Consider the following 20710-nt stretch of genomic DNA (forward strand, 5'->3'; position numbering starts at 1 on the left):
AAAAAAAAAAAAAAAAGAAAAAAAAAACAGAGACAAAATATTCACTACAAATTTTTTACTCATCATATTTCATCATGAAAATCACTTTCTAGTTACTTTCACTCCCTTAACTATCACCACCATTGCTCCTGCTTCTACTTCATGGAGCTCTACCTCCATGGGCTTCTGAAAAAGTCTGTTTCCCTTGAATAAAACAGACACACAGATTGAATATCCCTTATCCAAAATACTTTGGATCAGAAGTGTTTCAGGATTAGGATTTTGTTCAGATTTTGTAATATCTGCAGAAACATAATGAGGTATCTTGGGGATGGGACACAAGTCTAAACAAAAGATTCATTTGTGTTTCATATATGCCTTATACATATAGCCTAAACATTTTTTTTTTTTTTTTAGATAGGGTCTCACTCTGCTACCCAAGCTGGAGAGCAATGGCGCATATCTCAGCTCACAGAGATCTTCACCTCCTGGGTTCAAGCAACCCTCCCACCTCAGCCCCCTAAGTAGCTGGGACTATAGGCATGCACCACCATGCTGGGCTAATTCCCTTTAAAATTTTTTGTGCAGGTAAGGTCTCACTATATTGCCCACGCTGGTCTCAAGTTCCTGGGCTCAAGCAATCCTCCCACCTGAGCCTCCCAAAGTGCTGGGATTAGAGGCATGAGTCAATGTACCTGGCCTAGCCTAAAGGTAATTTTATACAATATTTTTTAAATTTTGTGAATGAAACTAAGTTTGTGTACACTGAAGCATCAGAAGGCAAAGGTGTCACCTTTTCAGCCATCCATGTGGACAATCTATGGCTGTGTGGCATCAGCATCATTCCTCTCAATTTATATGCTACCAATAAGCACCCATTTTCTTACACTTATTCACACATAAGGACTTAACATTTAAAAAAATGCCATACCATTAATACGTGAAAAAATAACGTGTTTAGGAAAACTAAACAGCACGGGAGCATCACCAGAATACCTGAATCAGTTGTTAAACAACAGCAACAACGTCAGGCCTTCAGTCTCCATCTACAATGCTATGTTCTCACTAAAAAATGACTGTACACTGTATTTATTTTGGGAGGAGTTGAGAAGAAACATCATAAGCAGTTGACAGACCCAGAAGTGGATCCTTTAAGAATGTTGAGGCATGCTGCTGGATGGCTTTTTTAGAATGCCTGCTCCAGAGTCATATGCCTCATTGACAACGTTTTTTGTCTTAGAAGTCTTTCTTCAATTTTATAAACTGACATGATTTCACTACATCATCTATAGACACTTCTTCTGCAGTGTTAACATCATCGGGCAGTGTTAACATCATCGTCATTGTCACTATAATCATCTTGATTCAGAATCACTACCTATCTCACCATCAAATGAATGAACTAGAGCCTCATTATCAACGTTAGAATTTTCTTTGGTATCCATTTCTTTCAGTTTACTAATTATCTCTGGAGGTGTATCTTTTTGCATATGTAAGCCAGGCATCATTTTTTTCTCACTTGACATAGGGAATTCTTCAAAGTCACCACCTTGTTCATCATAATCACTGAACATAGTCACAAGGCCAGAGGTTATGCCAGTCATGCACAACTGTGTTCCAAGAGGTAATAGCAGCATATATGCATCCTTCATGCTAAACTTCTTTTGAAAACTTTCCACACCCACACCTTTGTTCACTGCAGCTAGCGTGCTGTTCAAAAAACTGTTTTTATATTTACTCTTCATTCATCTAAGGATACCCTGGTCATGTGGCTAAATTAATTTAGTCACATTTGGTGAAAAGTACATGGCAGAAACATTTGTAATGAGAATTTCAGCTGGAGGATAACACTTATCAAGGAATAAAGAATCATGCAGTTGTTATCCAGTCCAGCTTCCCTGCAGTGAGCATGAGCAGTAGTAAATGTTTGTGAAACCAATCAGAAAAGATGTCCCTAGTGATCCACACCTTTTTGTTAGCATAATAATGGACTAGTAAGAAATTCACTCCTTGAAAACAGCAAAGATAAAAGCTTTTGCCTATCACATCAATTTACTCTTATGCATGCCTGCTGCATTAGCACATTCCAGAAGTTATTCTGTCCTTGGCATCCTTAATTCCTACAGGAACCCTTTCATCAGCTGTAGTCAGTCATCTTTCTGGAGCAGTAACATCAAAACAGTGATGTTTCATTAGCATTACAGATTTATTCTGGCATCAGATTTTCAAATCAATGATGACTCTAGCAAACCTGTCAGTAAGTTTCTCTGCTGCTTCACGATCAGCAGATGGTTCATCACAAATCCTTAGGCCGGGCGCAGTGGCTCAAGCCTGTAATCCCAGCACTTTGTGAGGCCGAGATCACAAGGTCAAGAGATCGAGACCATCCTGGCCAACATGATGAAACCCCGTCTCTACCAAAAAAAGATACAAAAATTAGCTGGGCATGGTGGCACTCGCCTGTAGTCCCAGCTACTCGGGAGGCTGAGGCAGGAAAATTCCTTGAACCCAGAAGGCAGAGGTTGCAGTGAGCCAAGATCGAGCCACTGCACTCCAGCCTGGCGAGAGAGTGAGACTCTGTCTCAAAAAAAAAAAAAAAATCTTTAAAAATTGAATAAGCCCAGCATGGTCGCTCATGCCTGTAAACCCAGCACTTTGGGAGACTGAGGTGGGAGGACTGCTTGAGCTCAGAGGTTTGAGACCAGCCTGGACAATATAGCAAGATCTGGTCAACTAAAAAATTTTTTAAAATCAGCCAGGCATGGTGACATGTGCCTGTACTCCTAACTGCTCAGGAGGCTCAGGTATGAGGATCACTTAAGCTCAGGAGATCAAGGCTGCAGTGACCTATAATCATGCATGCACTCCAGCCTGGATGACAGAGTGAGATCCTGCCTCAATAAATAAATAATAAAAATTTAATGCCATGTCTCTTCCTGTAATTCTGCAACCAGCCTGTTTTTAAATTCATAGTTCCCTTCAATTTTCAGTTCATCATGCTTGATCTTTCTTTTTAGAGATGGGGTCTCACTATATTGTCCAGGATTGTACTGAACTCTTGGGTTCACTCGATCCTCCCACTTCAGCCTCCTGAGCAGATGGGATTACAGGCCTGAGCTACTGCTCCCAGCCTCAATCTTTCCGCTAATGGCTAGCATACCATTAAGTGGCATGTGTTCATTGTGATGCTGATGGATCTACTCTTTCAAGATCTAATCAAGACCATTTTCAGCTTTATGCAGTGCTTTTCTATTTTTCATTAACTTCTTTTTTTTTTTTTTTTTTTTTTTTTTTTTTTTTGGAGACGGAGTTTCACTCTTGTTACCCAGGCTGGAGTGCAATGGCGCTATCTCGGCTCACCGCAACCTCCGCCTCCTGGGTTCAAGCAATTCTCCTGCCTCAGCCTCCTGAGTAGCTGGGATTACAGGCACGCACCACCATGCCCAGCTAATTTTTTTGTAGTTTTTAGTAGAGACGGGGTTTCACCACCTTGACCAGGATGGTCTCGATCTCTTGACCTCGTGATCCACCCGCCTCGGCCTCCCAAAGTGCTGGGATTACAGGCTTGAGCCACCGCGCCCGGCTTCATTAACTTCTGTTCATCACTTTCAACACAGAACTTTAACAGTTTTTCCTTCTGTGTTTTTCAGGTCATACACAGTGGTCATTCCAACACCATACTCTTCTGTAAGACATTTCAGACATCACTGTCCAGTTTTTCCAACAACTTGACTTTCTTTGCTAGTAATGCTTCCCCTGTTTCTTGTTTCACCCACAGGGATATCTGCAGGTCTTTTTGACAATTCCAATAACATCTTTACACCAGAGGCAGAGAATAAGCAAAAAAACAAAATGAGTGATGCACAGAGGTCTTGGTCCTATCACGGGGCATCATGGGGAACCTGCCACTGACACATCTGGTCTGCACACATGCCATCTTATTAGAGGGCACACTTGCATGGGGGAATCTCAGCATATATAGAAAACATGTATCTCAGCTGAAAAGCACTGGGTGGATTTTTTTTTTCCTTTGGGGGACACTGAATAAACTGTTGTGTACCTGCATTTTGACTGCAACTCATCACATGAGGTCAGGTGTGGAATTCCACTTATGGTGTCACTTCAGCATTCAAAACGTTTTAGATTTTAGAGCATTTCAAATTTGGGATTTTCAGACTAAAGATGTTCAACCTGGCTGGCTGGGTGTGGTGGCTCACGACTGTAATCCCAGCACTCTGGGAGGCCAATCACCTGAGGTCAGGAGTTCAAGACCAGTCTGACCAACATGGAGAAACCCTGTCTCTCCTAAAAATACTAAATTAGCCAGGTGTGGTGGTGCATGCCTGTAATCCCAGCTACTTGGGAGGCAGAGGCAGGAGAACTGCTTGAATCCAGAAGGCAGTGGTTGTGGTCAGCTGAGATTGCACTCCAGCCTAGGCAACAAGAGCAGAACTCCCACTCAAAAATAAATAAATAGATAATCTTGACCAAACAACTCATTCAGGACTGTCACCAGTGTGTGGTTTTTTTTTTTTTTTTTTCTGGAAAAATTAAGTCCCACATAAATTTCTATTATAGCTCCTGATAACTCCTTCCTAAGTCTTCTTACCTAAACAACTTCATGTAGTTTTCAGAAATAACAACATACATTTTTCAACCGTTTAACAGAAACACACCTTCCATTTTTTTTTTTTTCCAAAATAAAGTTTAAGTCCTCAGGAAAAGGGGGGAAAAAGGCAAATGCTGTCTAGGACTTTAGTCTTCCTAAAAGACTTCTTAAATGTCTGTGGAAAATTCTAGCTTTTCTTTTTTTGAGACAGGGACTCACTCAGTTGCCCAGGCTGGAGTGCTGTGCCATGATCATGGCTCACTGCAGCCGTGACCTCCCAAGCTCCAGCAATCCTCTCATCTCAGCCTCCTAGGTAGCTGGGACCACAGGCACGTACCACCACACATAGCTAATTTTTGTTATTTTTTGTAGAGACAAGGTTTCACCGTATTGCCCAAGCTGGTCCTGAACTCCTGGGCTCCAGCAATCCTCTCACCTCAGTCTCCCAAAGTACTGGAACCACTGCCCCCAACCCGTTTTCTCTTTTCTATTTTTACTCTATTTATGCACTTAAATACCTTTACCTTTCACCAGTAAAATGTACTAATCTTTGATTCGGATATGTTACATAAAATTAAGCAGAAGTTCTTCTCCTAAGGCGAAAGGCACTAAAGGGAATGTTCTCTTTTAGATGAGATCGTAAATTTGTAGGCATAAGCCATAGGTCTTTTTGAAATTGTTTTCAGTATATGTATGGGGATTTCTCAGTATATATCTATTTATTTTAACACGCCAGAATCTATTTTAATAAAAACTATACAATGAAAGCCTATACATAGTAAATATACACACAAATAAAAACTGGTTATACAAGTCTCACAAGGGAAATAGCTTTAACGTTTTATTCGTACCTTTTTTTTTTTTTTTTTTTNTTTTAAAGAAGCCAGTACAGCCAGGCACAGTGAGAACATTTTGGGAGGCTAGGATGGGAGGACCACTTGAGCCCAAGAGTTTAAGACCAGCCTGGGAAACACAGGGAGAGCCCCCCATTCTCTAGAAAAAAATTTAAAAATTAGCCAGGCATGGTGGTACACACCTGTGGTCCCAGCTTCAGGAGGCTGACATGGCAGGATTGCTTGAGCCTGGGAGGCTAAAACTGCAGTGAGCCTAGATCACATCACTGTACTCCAGCCTGAGTGACAGTGCAAGACCAAGTCTTAATTAAAAATAAAAAAAAGGAAAAAAATAAAGCCAGTACAACAAAATTCCAGTGCCTTTTTTATTTTTTTATTTTTTTGAGACAGTCTCACTTTGTAGCCCAGGCTGGAGTACAGCAGAGCCATCTCGGCTCACTGCAACCTCTGCCTCCTGCTCCTGGTTCAAGCAATTCTTCTGCCTCAGCCTCCACAGTAGCTGGGATTACAGCCAGAGGCCACCATGCCCAGCTAATTTTTGTATTTTCAGTAGAGATGGGGTTTTATCGTGTTGGCCAGGCTGGTCTCAAACTGACCTCAAATAATCTGCCTGCCTTGGTCTCCCAAAGTGCTGGTGTTACAGGCATGAGCCACCATCCCTGGCCAATTGAATCATTTTTAAAAGATGTATTAGCTCTATTAAACATTGATAGAAAAATGACCAGTTTAAAGGTTCTTCTCAGTAACAATGACCAAAGATTTATAGGCTTCTTGATGTTCACCTATAATTATTTTACTATAATCAGTTAAGTCCACATACATGGTAAACTTTGTCAGCTTCTTTACTAGGCGAATAAAAATTCATATAACCTAACTCATATGAGATTAGTGTTTATATCATTTAAGGTGCAACAAAAGAGCCACATTTGAAATGTGAAATGCTCATAAACACTAATGTTCCCCTCATTTTTTTTTTTACTATTACTGAAGGCAAGAAGCTTCCCATTTTATTTGATAGGAATTTCTCCTTGTTGCCTTTGTCACAACATCTTCCTGTGCTTGCTAGTAAGCATTATTTTCTCTAAGACCAATGATGTATGAGTTATCAAAATAGTATATTCATTTAAAAAATTTATTCAATTTCTTCTTCTTCTCAGTAATTACACATTACTCAGCAACTTCCTTTTCTGTCACACAATTTAAAACATTGCCAGCTGCACCAAATTTAAGTCACATAGAAGGCTGTAAGTGAAGAAAAGGCATTTGGCTAGATTCTGGAGTCCTGAATCCTGACCTAAATCTGCTTTACCTGTTTGCCCCTCCACCAGCCCTCCACACCTCCTTGAGGTCCCTGGGAAGAGTATCAATAGAAGAAAAGGCCAAACAGCTACTGTTACCACAAGGCCTTTGTTACAAACCTCTGTGAATTAGGCTGGTCTACACAGAAGACTCACCAGGTGTAGAATCTGTATCACTCAGATATCCTCTGCTGCCTTTCCCTCTCCTAAGCCTATGCTCCAATCTCAGCTAATGGTGTAGAATGGCCAGTTGAGCAAGATAGGAAGGAAAATTAAGCTGGTAGAAATATTCAGCTCAGAAACTCATTTAGCTAACAAAACTAAAAAATCGAAAAGAAAAAAGGAAACACAAATAGGACTGTAACAGCTGAAGAGAAGGAGGCAAGGTATTCTAGTCAAGGCCAGAGAACAGAAAATTATAAACTCCTGTTTATGGTAAGATTATGGGTAGAGAAACCAAAATACCTTAATGTAAGACATAAAGCACATAAGCAATCAGTAATTAGAAACAAAGAGGACAACTTAATGGAAATTCTAAAAGAAGGGCATATGCATAATACTGAAGATTGAAGGCTAGATAATAAAGACAGACCCCCATCTCTACAAAAAATAAAAATATGCCGGGTGAGGTGGCTCACGCCTGTAATCCCAGCACTTTGGGAGGCCGGGGTGGGCGGATCACCTGAGGTCAGGAGTCCGAGACCAGCCTGGCCCACATGGAGAAACCCCAACTCTATTTTTTATTAAAAAAGAAAAACAAAAAAACAAAAAATAAAAATATTAGCCAGGCACCATGGAGTGTACCCGTAGTCCCAAGCTACTTGAGAGGCTAAGGCAGGAGGATCACTTGAGCCCAGGAGTTGGAGGTTGCAGTGAGCTAGAATCATGTCACTGCACTCCAAGCCTGGGTGACAGAGTGAAACCCTGTCTTAAAGAAAAAAGATTAGCTGGGCATGGTGGCTCACGCCTATAATAATCCCAGGACTTTGGGAGGCGCAGGAGGACGGGTCACCTGAGGTCAGGTATTCAAGACCAGCCTGATCAACATGGAGAAACCCCATCTCTACTAAAAATACAAAATTAGCTGGGTATGGTGGTGCATGCCTGTAATCTCAGCTACTCAGGAGGCTGAGGCAGGACAATCACTTGAACTCGGGAAGCAGAGGTTGAGGCGAGCCAAGATTGCGCCACTGCACTCCAGCCTGGGCAACAAAAGCGAAACTCCATCTCAAAATGGAAAAAAAAAAAAAAAAAAGGAAGATTAAAGGGCATAAAATTTTGAATTCCAATCCCAGGTCTACCACACTGTAGCTGAGTGATTATGAATGAATCTATAATCTACCTAAATCTGTTTCCCCAGCTGTAAAACAGATGTTAACAGATGTTTTCTGCCAGACACTGAGGCTCATGCCTGTAATCCCAGCAATTTGGGAGGCTGAGGCAGGAGGACCACTTGAGGCCAAGGGTTCAAGATCAGCTTGGGCTACATAGCAAGACCTCATCTCTGCCAAAAACAAAAGAAAACAAAAATTAGTCAGGCATGATTAAACATGCTGTAGTGTAGGCCCAGATACTCCAGAGGCTGGGGCAGGAGAATCACTTGATCCCAGGAGTTTTGAGTTTACAGTTTGCTATGATCGTGCTGCTGCATTCCAGCGAGGATGACAGAGCCAGACCTTGTCTTTAAAAAAACAAAGAAAACATGCTTGCACTGACTGGAAGGAAAAGGAGTAGCCAAGTAAAAGTTCACAAATACCTGCACAATGGGAACAATAAAAAAAATGAAAAACAAGAGATCATCAAACTGAACATGTGCATGTCTCAATTTAATTCAACATTTGCCTCCTCTACATACAATGTATACTTCAAAAATTTGTATAAACTAGGGGCGGGCCATGATGGCTCACACGTGTAATCCCAGCACTTTGGGAGGCCGAGATGGATGATCACTTGAGGTCAGGAGTTTGAGACCAGCCTAGCCAATATGGTAAAACCCCGTCTCTACCAAAAATATAAAAACTAGTGGACTGTGGTAGTGGCATGTGCCTATAATCCCAGCTACTCCAAAGGCTGAGGCAGGAGAATCACTGAACCTAGGAGGCAGAGGTTTCAGAGAGCCAAGATCATGCCACTGTACTCCAGCAGGGGCAACAGAGCCAGACTGTCTCAAAATAAAAAGAAAGCGATTTAGACAATTTTTGTATAAACTCATCATTCTAAACATATGAGGAGGCTGGTACTATATTAAATCAGATACAAATTATTTACAACACAATTCGTATCTGATTTAATATACTAACAGGCTGTAACAAATTTGCCTTTGTGGTAAATTTACATTTTCACATACAGATTTTTCTTTTACCAAGTAGGATACAGTCTGTAGATCCCTTTAGTTTCTCTTTCCCTTTACACTGTGAGTTTAGAAAAGGTAAAAGCATGCCTTTACCTTCTGCAAAGCTCTAAAAAAAATCACCTAAATATACACAATAATCACTTATTGATAATGATAAAATGATTCAAATTGTATGAAAAATAAGCTAATCATGAGATCAAACAACAGTAACAGACTACCTAGTATTATAAATAAAAATAATAATGCTCTCGTCTGGTGGAGTGGCTTGAGCCTGTAATCCCAACACTTTGGGAGGTTGAAGTGGGAAGACTGCTTGAGTCCAGGAGTTCGAGACCAGCATGGGAAGCATAATGAGGCCCCCCATCTCTATATTTCTTTTTACTTAATTTTTAAAAACCAGGTTTTCCAATGATAGCAACTATGGAAAATAATACTGGTGTTTACAACATCTTCTAATTCAGAGAGAAAGTCTTGTCCAGGCACGGTGGCTCATGCCTGCAACCCCAACACTTTGGGAGACCAAGGTGGGTGGATCACTTGAGGTTAGGAGTTCAAGACCAGCGTGGCCAACATGGTGAAACCCCATCTCTACAAAAAATACAAAAATTAGCTGGGCGTGGTGGCTCACGGCTGTAATCCCAGCCGCTCAGGAGGCTGAGGCAGGAGTATCACTTGAACAGCAGAGGTTGCGGTAAGCCAAGATCACACCACTGCACTCCAGCCTGGGCGACAGAGTGAGACTCCATCCCCCCCCCCCCCCCCCCCAAAAAAAAAAAAAAAAAAAAAAAAAAAAAATAAACAAATTTAACAAAAGTTTAAAAAAAGAAAAAAAAAAAAAAAAGAAACTACCTAATTTCAAACAGCAATTGAAGCAAGTTAACTAAAAAGTATGCTTCTGGGCTGGGCACAGTGGTTCACGCCTGTAGTCTCAGAAATTTGGTAGGCCGAGGAGGGATGATGATTGAGTTCAGGAGTTCGAAACCAGCCTGGGCAACATGGTGAAACCCCATCTCTACAAAAAAGCTGAGTGTGGTGATATGCACTTATAGTCCCAGCTACTCAACAGGGCTGAGGTGGGAAGATCCCTGGAGCCCAGGAAGCAAGGTTGCAGTGAGCTGAGATCTGGGCATGAGATGCCGTCTCAAAAATGAAAAAAAAAAAAAAAAAAAAAAAAAAAAGTAAACAAGTTCACTTCTAGAAGAGTACAGTTCTACATTTTCTTACCTGAGAAGTTACATAAATATTTCAGATTTTTCTAACATTAAAGTATCATACAATTATTTCTATGGATAATAGGAAAGTATATACACTGAGGGAAACCCTAATTGCTTTAACAAGATAACTAAATGTTTTCCAATTGAGTAATTTCTTTTGTTTTTTTTTTTTAGGACGGGGTCTTGCTCTGTCATCCAGGCTGGAGTGCAGCGGCACAATCTCGGCTCACTGCAAACTCTGCCTCCCAGGTTCCCAGGTTCAGCAATTCTGCTGCCTCAGCTCCTGAGTAGCTAGGACTATAGGCGCTCACCACCATGCCAGGCTAATTTTTGTATTTTTAGTAGAGACAGGTTTCACCTTGTTTGCCAAGCTGGTCTTGAACTCCTGACCTCAGGGTATCCGCCTGCCTTGGCCTCCCAAATTGCTGGGATTACAAGTGTGAGCAACTGTTTTTTTTTTTTTTTTTTTTTTTTAAAAGAATATAAAAAATTAATTTAACCACCGGATGGAGGTCACATTCATTCTTTCTTTTTTTTTTGAGCAACTGTTTTTTAATATCCACCTCTACCTTCCCACATTTCTAAATAAGATAATGTGTAAGTTTTCTAGAAAGTATAAAATGTGCCATGCAGATATAAGATGGTGATACCATTAATAGATCCGCTGGTATTTTCTGCTTTCTATGTCAAGTTTTAAAGAGTTAATTATTCACCTAAAATTTTGCACATTTCAAAATTCTTGTGAGACAACTGTATGTTTCTAAATAATCCCCTTCAAGCTTTGTAAAACACCTTGATGAACTTTTCTTTTTTCATCAGACAGGGTCTTGCTCTGTCCCTCAGGCTGGAGTGCAGTGATGCAATCAGAACTCACTGCATCCTCGACCTCCTGAGCTCAAGCGATCCTCCCACCTCAGTCTTCTGAGTAGCTGGGACTACAGGTGCACAGAGCCACACACAGCTAATTTTTCTATTTTATGCGGAGACACGGTTTCCGTTGCCCAGGCCTGTCTCGAACTCTTGGGCTCGAGCAATTCCTCTGCCTCAGCCTTCCAATGTGCTGGAATTACATGCGTGAGCCACCGTACCTGACTTGTGATGGGCTAACTTTTATTGATTTAGAAGTTATAAGAAATGTTGCTTTACTTCAAATGGCATAGTTACAATAGTTTTTAATACAATTGAAAGGCACAACTGAGTAGAATTTATTTTTTCTCTTTAGTCTCCGGAGAACATTTAAAGTCTAAGAAGTTTCTTTAGACTGGTCTAGGCCAGGAGCAGTGGCTCATGCCTGTAATCCCAGACCCTGTCTCTATTTTTCTTTAATCTAAATTTAAATATATATATATATATATATATATATATATATATACACACACACACACATATGTAGAAGAAATTTTAAAATAGGCATGTCTGAAGCATATTAATTTCTCGTCTCCCAATACCAATTTTGAAACATTAGTCTACACCACTAGTAACAGCCACCTTTTTCTTTTAGCAAACCGTCTGACTTCTCCTGCTCTTACAACAAATTCACTTCACACAAGACTAAATCCTTCTATTTCCCTCAATTATAAGAGTTTCATTATAGTAAAGAATCAACAAATCCTAGTTTTACAATGTAAAATTCACATGCTTGCACAATAATGAATTCAGGAAAATGATTAAGCGATATGCTAAAAGAACCTACAACTCTCTTGAACAAATAGTAGATTAAAATATGAAACAAAGGAACAAAAACAAGACGAAAAATCATTAGAAGATGCCAATCATTACTACACAGCTTTCCTAACTTGCCCTTCACAATCCATTAAGCAAAGGAGTCTCAATCTAATTGTTACCTACCCCATAAGATAGTCCTTAAGACATCATTTGTAACAGACCAAATCTAACCAATTTGAAAATAGAAGAAACCAAGAGTAACAAAGAAATTTAAACAAACACTTTAAAAACAGTATATTTAATTTAGCACCACCGAAAAACAAAACATAAGCTGGGCAGGGTGGCTCATGCCTGTAATCTCAGCACTTTGGGAGGCCAAGGCAGGAGGAAGCTAAGAAGTTTGAGACCAGCCTGGCTAAAAGGGTGAAATCCTGTATTTACCAAAACTACAAAAAGATTAGCTGGGCATGGTGGTGCCCACCTGTAATACCAGCTACTATGGAGGCCGAGGCAGAAGAATCACTTGAACCTGGGAGGCAGAGGTTGCAGTGAGCCATGATCATGCCACTGCACTCCAGCCTGGGCGACAGAGCAAGGCTTCGTCTCAAAATAAAAGAAAAAAGGAAAAAATTGCCATAAATTGTATAACTTGTCAGATGTCTGGGTTTTATAAAAAGCAAATAAAAAATGTAAATTTCAAATATATTGCTAGTGAGATTCCTCACATTACCTAAATTCTCACTATTCAATCTCAGAAATGGAATAGATTCATTCAAAACATCTGTGATAGGGCAATACAGAGCAAAGGCATCCTTCTCTATCCAAACTCCTGTCATTTACTACCCAAAATTCAGGAATAATATAGATTTAAACAGTATGATATACCACATTATCTGAACTTAATATTTGAACCCTCATCACAAAAGGCAGAAATTTAGATTTGGATAGAAAAGTAAATGTGTGCCATTATATAACCCCATCAAATAACTAACTATTTTAATAACTGATAGAAAAGATGTTTAAGAAAACTTTTCTTGGCCGGGTGTGGTGGCTCACACCTGTGATCCCAGCACTTTGGGAGCCTGAGGCAGGCAGATTGCCTGAGGTCAGGAGTTCAAGACCAGCCTGGCTAACATAGTAAAACTCCATCTCTATTAAAAATATAAAAACTAGCCAGGCATGCTGGTGTGTGCCTGTAGCCCCAGCTACTCCGGAAAGCTGAAGCAGGAGAACCACTTGAAACCTGGGAGGCAGCGGTGCAGCGAGTGGAGCCAAGATTGCATCACTGCACTCCAGCAGCCTGGGCAACACAGTAAGACTTCATTTCAAAAAAGAAAGAAAGAAAGCTTTTCCTGAGAATTTTATTTCATTCCATTACTATGCTCATTATTCTCCTCACAAGGTATCCTGCGTTTAGCTTTTGTTACAGTATATCTGCTTATGTGTTCATCTGAACTTGTTCTCAAATGGGGAGTATGAGGAAAAAAAAAAAATTTGCAAAGCATGTATTGATAAGTATATCCAGAATATATACAGAACTCTTACAATTCAACAATGAAAAGATAATAACCCAATTTTTAAAATGGGCAAGGGATCTGAATATATCTCCAAAAGCATATGCAAAGATGTTCAACATTATTAGGAAAATGCAAATCAAAACCACAAAGAAATAAATGTCTTTTTAAAAATTTTTTTGTATTTTATTTTTTTCAAACATGACTTCGTACTCACTAGAATATTATATAATCAAAGCAGACAATAACAAGTGTTGGAGTGGATGTGGAGAAATGGAACTCTCATATACTGCTGGTAGGAATGTAAAATAACTGCAATCACTTTAGGCAACAATTTGGCAGTTCCTACAAAATTAAAACAAAGTTACCACACGACCCAGTAATTCCATCTTAGGTACATACTCAAGAGAACTAAAAACAAATGTCCACATAAAAACTTGCATGCGCCGGGCGCGGTGGCTCAAGCCTGTAATCCCAGCACTTCGGGAGGCCGAGGCGGGTGGATCACGAGGTCAAGAGATCGAGACCATCCTGGTCAACATGGTGAAACCCCGTCTCTACTAAAAATACAAAACATTAGCTGGGCATGGTGGCGCGTGCCTGTAATCCCAGCTTCTCAGGAGGCTGAGGCAGGAGAATTGCCTGAACCCAGGAGGCGGAGGTTGCGGTGAGCCGAGATCGCGCCATTGCACTCCAGCCTGGGTAACAAGAGCGAAACTCCGTCCCCCACAAAAAAAAAAAAAAAAAATTGCATGCAAATATTCACAGAAGCATCATCCATAATAGCCCAGAAGTGGAAACAACCCAAATGTCCATCAACTGATTAATGGATAAACAAAATGTGTTATGTCCATACAATGCAGTATTATTTAGCCATAAAAGAAACAAAGTGCTAATAATGGTACAACATGGATGAACCTTAAAAACATTATGCTAAGTGAAACCAGCCAAACACAAAAAGCCATATATTGCATGACTCCAATTACATGCAATGTCCAGAATAAACAAACCCACAGAAACAGAAGTAGATTAGTAACTGCCAAGAGCTGGGTCATAGGAGGAATGAATGTGGGACTGCCTATGGACATGGGGTTTCTTTTTTAGGAAATCAAAATGTTCTGAGGGTGGGTGTGGTGGCGCACACCTGTAATCCCAGGACTTTGTGAGACTGAGGCAGGAGGATCACTTGAGCCCAGGAGTTCAAGACCAGCCTGAGCAACATGGCAAGACCTCACCACTGAAAAAAATGAAAATATTCTGGAATTAGACAGTGATGATACATACACAACCTTGTATTCGAATAAACAAAATTATAATTCACATACCATAACAATTTAGTGGTTTTTTGTTTATTTGAATTATAATTATATTAAAAGTGAAAAAAAAATTCAAGGTATGGACCACTGTACTTAGGATACCTGCTGCATACAAGAATGGTCAATAAAATGAGCTAATGGTTTATACTGAATTTTATTTCCAAAACAACGTGCAAGTGTATGGAATAGTAAAAAGAACTTTAAAATAAACACAGACTAGAAGATAATTTATACAGTAGTGATGTTAAGTTTTTCATTTGCAACTATGAAAAATAACAGCTTTGCTTATTTGCATCTATCCAATATCACAAACTGAGATTCTATACAACAGATGGACAGACTTAAAGGAAATATGAATCAAGAGAGAGGTTCAGAGTCACATCGAAACAAATCAAGCCCTTCTGTTGAGCTTTCCAGGCTAGTGTGCAAACCAGGGAAGGAAACCTATCCATTATTTAATATACACCTTTAACTGCCACACTTCACAGCAAATATTCTTTCCAATATACCAAATCCAACTTCCAAGGATGAAAATTTGTCAATCCTAAAGGTATTCCAAAAATAGATTTGGAATAGCAATGGAAGGTATAGCCTCCAAATGAGCTTGCTTAGAAGATAATACTTCTGTGGATAATATTGTCCTGTAAAAGTGGTTCAAAAAGGAATCTGTATAATTTTTGTAGAGTTCCACAATGAAATTCTTAGCTAAAGGAAACATTCCTCCCCTGAGCTAAGGAAAGACATGTACTGCAAACTGCAAGTTGCCTAACAAAAAGTCTCCACTTTCTAACCTGCATTAGAAAATCCTACAACCTACCTTTGCAAAGCTATCATGCGTATGTCTCTTACACTAATCACGAACTACTGTTTAAACTGACAATACTGTTGTCCTTTTTTGCTCATGCCGTTTCTCATGAATGGAATGCCTTTTCCTTATTCATCAGAATTAAGCAAAAATCTAACACCTTATTCATGAAATCTTCCATCATGTCAGGAGAGATTTCTTTCACTTCTAAACACCCCTAGCACCATCATATGACACACTATGTCTTGTACAATAACTGAATATATTACATTTTCTCTAAAGTTGAAAAGTTCCTGAAGGTTGGGGAAGCTTTCCCAGTAACTTTGTCCACACTGCCTGATAAAAGACAGATGCCTATTTAAATGACGTAAACACCTAACTGCGCTTCATCCTCAAGACAGCATCAAGTGATTAGGCAGGTACTCTGAAGGGGCAAGTTCCAACAAGCAGGTGGCTAACGCCTATAAGCCTAGTGCTTCGGGAGGCTGAGACAGGAAGATACCTTGAGGCTAGGAGTTTGAGACCAGCCTAGACAACACAGTCAAATCCTGTCTGTGTTTAAATTTTTATTTAAATTACAAAGAAATTTAAATAAAAATAAAAGTGGCATCAAATAACCAATTCTCACTACGTAAGAAATTCCAGGTCATCCTGTGTAGCCCCATAAGACTAAAAAAATGGCATTATTCAAACACTTCCTAGAATTGCTCCAGCTACAAGCACATTTGAGGAAATTAGGGCAATCTGAAATAACTTTCTGAAAGTCAAAGAGACTCATCTGCTGTCCTATATTTAGCCAAGCTAGAGCTAAGCTGAAATCACCACAACTTTCCCAACATTAGAAAGAGCTTCTTGAAAATATGGCAAGGGCAAGGTGCAGCAGAGCAATGGGTTACATCATATCAGGTGCTACATCATATCAGGCACAGAGAGAGCCTAGATCTTCCTGGAATCTAGACTGATCATCTTAGTCTCAGAGGACTCCTTAATAATTACCTGGTAACCAAATATCCATCTTGATCACAGTCACTGTCTGAACCCAGGACTAACTCCAATTTAACTAAACCTAATCATTTAAGCACCAACTTCACCACCACTGCCACCACAACGACCACCACCATCACCACCACCACCATCACCACCTGCTCTCCAAAAAACTATTAACAGAAGGCAGAATTCGATTTTAGAAATGACTGAGAATTAATTTTTAATCTAAAGTTCTGTAAATTAAATACTTTTCAGAAACCAAATGACCCTAAAGTATTAAGATAATCAGTCAAGAGAATCAAATAGGTTAACTGTTTAGAACCAAACCCATTAAATGAGGAATTATTACATCTGGAAGTAAACAAGTTACCTTTTGAAAGGTATATGGATCACTGCCAGTCCTTTTAAATATAGAAAGTTCTTAACACTACAATTAATTTACTTAGAATGCTCCTCTTAAAGAACAAAATTACACATAATAAAAGAAAACATGAGGCTCCACTGATTCTAGTTGGGAGACTATGAATATATGTTACTGCTGAGATTAAAATATTGCTCTGCACTCTGGACTCTATAATAATCTTCTGAACTTTACTACCTTTAAAGTGGAAATTTGGAGTTTAAAGTATGCTTTAAGAAATTTGATCATCAGATTAAAATTTGCCTTTAAAAAGTGAACCCAAATTTTGATATTTACAGAAATAATTTTTGAATCATAATGTCAAAAATCAAAAAGACAGCCAGGCACAGTGGCTCAAGTCTGTAATCCGAACACTTTGGGAGGCCGAGGTGGGAGGATCACCAGCTCAGGAGTTCGAGACCAGCCTGGACAAAATGGTGAAACCCAGGCTCTACTAAAAATATAAAAATTAGCCAGGCATGGTCGCACACACCTGTAGTCCCAGCTACTTGGGAAGCTGAGGCAGAAGAATCTCCTGAACCCGGGAGGCAGAGGTTGCAGTGAGCAGAGATCACGCCACTGCACTCCAGCCTGGATGACAGAGCGAGACTCCGTCTCAAAAAAATAAAAACAAAAACACATCTTGTCAAGCAGCAGTAACTAACCACTAACTAGCAATGATTGATAAAATGGGGTCCTGAGGCAGGAGGTCAAGATTAAAAGCAAACAGAATGAGAATAAGATACACGACTAATTAAAACCATCTAAACTATAGCAACATGAACTTAGAAAATTCACAGGATATGACATTATAAATTTCAAAAGCTTTCAAAGACTCAAAAGCTCTGCTGAAAAAGCCAATCACGAAGAAACACAAAACATACAAGAACTAAAAATTCTTCAAAACAATTCCAGCATTTTTTATTAACACGCAATTCTAAAAACCCATTAATTTCAAGCTTCTCAAAACCTACTATATGCTCTCTTCTACGATGGTCCGAAATAACACGTAATTCAAAAAGTACTTAAACTGATGTAACATTTTAGTAAATGTATAATAGGTTTGAAAGAATAAAACAAGCAGAGATAGAGCAGAGTACAGGATAACCGATAGCCAAAAGACTGTTTTCTGGAGGGCAGCACTGGTCTTGGATTGGCAGGAGGGGAATTTTAAAATATACTCCTGAGACGAATTATACCAAAAAACTGACTCATGCCTTTATTATTTGCACAAGCATATGTATGAAAATGTACTTTTAACCTTTGGACAACTAAAGTGATATCAGATACCTTAGAGCATTGTTGCCTATATTAATTATGGGGTTACAGTCTAAATCCTTAACAAAACTCATGTTATACATTTTCGTAATGAAAAGCTGCAGAAATGGAAAGGCTTATATTCTTTAAGTAAAGGTTACCTGATTTTTCACTGGTTTAAAGTTTCAGTTTTGCTTTTTAATCTATTATCAAAAACATCTCTTGTGGGACATTGTAAAGGGCAGACCCTCCTGTCAAGCCAGAAGGCTTAAACACAAAGACACTGAGCTAACCAAGTGCTGTAATTCTTCCAAAGTGAGCCTCTCCACACCCCCTCCACCCTTCCCCCCAACAGATATGTCTATTAAATCAGTGTCTGTTCTCCCCCTCGCACAACAAAGAGAACTTCTCACCGCATGAAATTGCCGCTGAATGGACACCAGAAAGCAGGATTTGCATAATTCCTTCCAACGAAACCCTGTCGGGAAGGAGGGGATGAGGGGCCCAAGCGAACGGATAGAATCTCGTAGATTCTGCCCGGGAAGACCTGGTTCCCAAGAATATCGCCCCGGGGGAGAAGGGGCTGGAATTTTGTGCCTCCCCGAGGACTGGGCGTGGGGGACAGAGGACGACGAGAGGGCATCTCCCCACACACCAGCAGCACCGAAGCAAAGACCGGGAAGTAACAATGCTGGAGGACAGGAGAGTCAGACACAAGGATGAACTGGGGCTAGGGGGCGGCGGGCGGAGCGGAGACACCACACGGGCCACTTACTTTTTGGAGGGGGGTTAAATATATGAGTTAAGCCCTTATGGTCCCGCCGGCCGCCGCACAGAGGGAAACGGGACCTTGGGAGAGAAAAACAGACAAAACACACAGTGTGAGAGGCGCAGCTCGGCCGCCTGGCCCCTCCCGGAGCGCCCCAGTCCGCGCTCCCTCCGGCCCGCAGGGAAAAGCCACCCGCGGGCGGCCCAAGGTCCGGGAGGCTGTGGGCAGACAGGGCAACCGGCGAGGCAGCGGCTTCGGCCAATCCCCGGGAGGGAACGAGAGCGACCCCCGCCTGGGCTCCTCGTTCGGACCCGGTCCCACCCCCTCCTCCCCGCCGCACGACACCGAACACAAATACGCACACACCGACCCCTGCGTCGAGGATTAACTCCCCGGCCGCCGCCGCCGCCCGCAGAGGAAGTGCAGCCGCTGCCCCCCGCGGCCATGACACCCCACTCGGCTCGGTCAGGCGCACCCGGGGACTGTGACAGCTCTGGCTCCCTCCGCCCCCATCTCCACCTCACGCTTCGCACACGCCCGAGCGCCGGGCGCCCGCCTGCCGCCCGCCGCGCGTGCACGCAGGGCTAGGGGCGCGCCCCGCGCGTGGGGGAGGGGCGGCACGGGAGGAGGACGGGGGCGGCCGGAGCGCCGGTGGGGGCTGAGCACGCCCGCGCCCCTGGCGCCACCCTCAGTGCAGAGGCAGCGCCGCGGGGCGAGTCGCCACAATAAGCCCGTAGCGGCGCCAGGGCGCCGGGCCCGGAGCGGGATCGGGAGCAGGAGCTGGGGCGGGAGCGGGGAATGGGGAGCGAGTGGGCGGGGAGGAGGAGCGGGAGGGGGAGGAACACGCGCTCCCGCCGAGAGCCCGCCCCGGGAAGGCGCGCGGAGGGGAGGTGCCGGCGCGCGCTCGGCGGGGCGGGGGAGCCCGCCTGAAGGTCGCGCGCGCTCGCACTCCAGGGGGTGGGGGAGGGGGACGCTCCAGCCTAAGAGGGCGGGCGGGCCAGAGCAGCAATTGCCACTTCCCCGGCTCCCTCCCTGGTCCGGGGCGGCCGGCACAGGGGTGGCCTGAGGGCCCGCGGCGGCCGGCGGAGGGTCTCACCTACACAGTGAATGAGCTTGTGGCGCCACGAATCCAGTTCTTGCCGAAAGCCGCGTCTCTCAACGGAGCATTGCTGCCGCCTACACACCCTCGCCATCTTCTGCCGCCCGCCCGGCCCTGCCTCCGCCGCGGCCCCGCGCACGCCCAGCCGCGTCGCCCGGGGCCGCGCACGCACCCGCGGCCCGGGCGTCGCGCCTCCCGCCGGGGGCGGTGCGGGGGCAGGGCCGGCCTCACCTCGCCGTGGCCCCGGCGTGGCCCCGCGGCGGCCTGGGCCCGCGCGCCCGCCCCGCGCGCCGCCTGCCGCCCGCCGCCCGCCGGGCTGCGGTCCCGCAGTCCTACTCCCCTACTCAGCGGCGGCCGTCGTCTCTGGCCGTCCGGGACGGCGCCTTCCCACGGCCGAAGCTCAGCCCCGCCGGCCCCGCGCCGCCGTCGCACATTCCCCCAAGGCCACGGCTGCCCCCGCCCTCCCCGGGGCTTTTTGTTTTTTACGCCAGGCCCATTTATCGCTTCCAACCTGCCTATCGCTTGGCACCAACTGTTGCAAGTTCCGTAGTAACTGCTGCTCTGAACTTCTCGGTCGAAACTGCTCCTCCC

General features: G+C 42.8%; 1 protein-coding gene across 12 annotated transcripts in view; it reads right to left on the reverse strand.

Moving 5' to 3' along the window:
- Positions 1-20253, reverse strand: part of LCOR (ligand dependent nuclear receptor corepressor) — a 152489-nt gene extending 132236 nt beyond the window's left edge. For 2 of the 12 annotated variants that reach the window (XM_017502793.2, XM_017502800.2), the window contains exons 1-2: positions 20117-20253; positions 19027-19100 (exon numbers count right to left, since the gene is read on the reverse strand). Coding sequence is in view for 7 of the 12 variants with exons in the window: in XM_017502785.2 (XP_017358274.1) it covers positions 19027-19100; positions 19387-19466 (154 nt within the window). In the remaining 5 variants the exon portion in view is untranslated. The other 10 variants (XM_017502787.2, XM_017502788.2, XM_017502789.2 and 7 more) reach the window with 10 other exon arrangements.
- Positions 20254-20710: the final 457 nt, after the last annotated feature.

The sequence above is a fragment of the Cebus imitator genome, unplaced genomic scaffold (genome assembly GCF_001604975.1).
Source record: "Cebus imitator isolate Cc_AM_T3 unplaced genomic scaffold, Cebus_imitator-1.0 Scaffold299, whole genome shotgun sequence".
Taxonomy (NCBI): Eukaryota; Metazoa; Chordata; class Mammalia; order Primates; family Cebidae; genus Cebus; species Cebus imitator.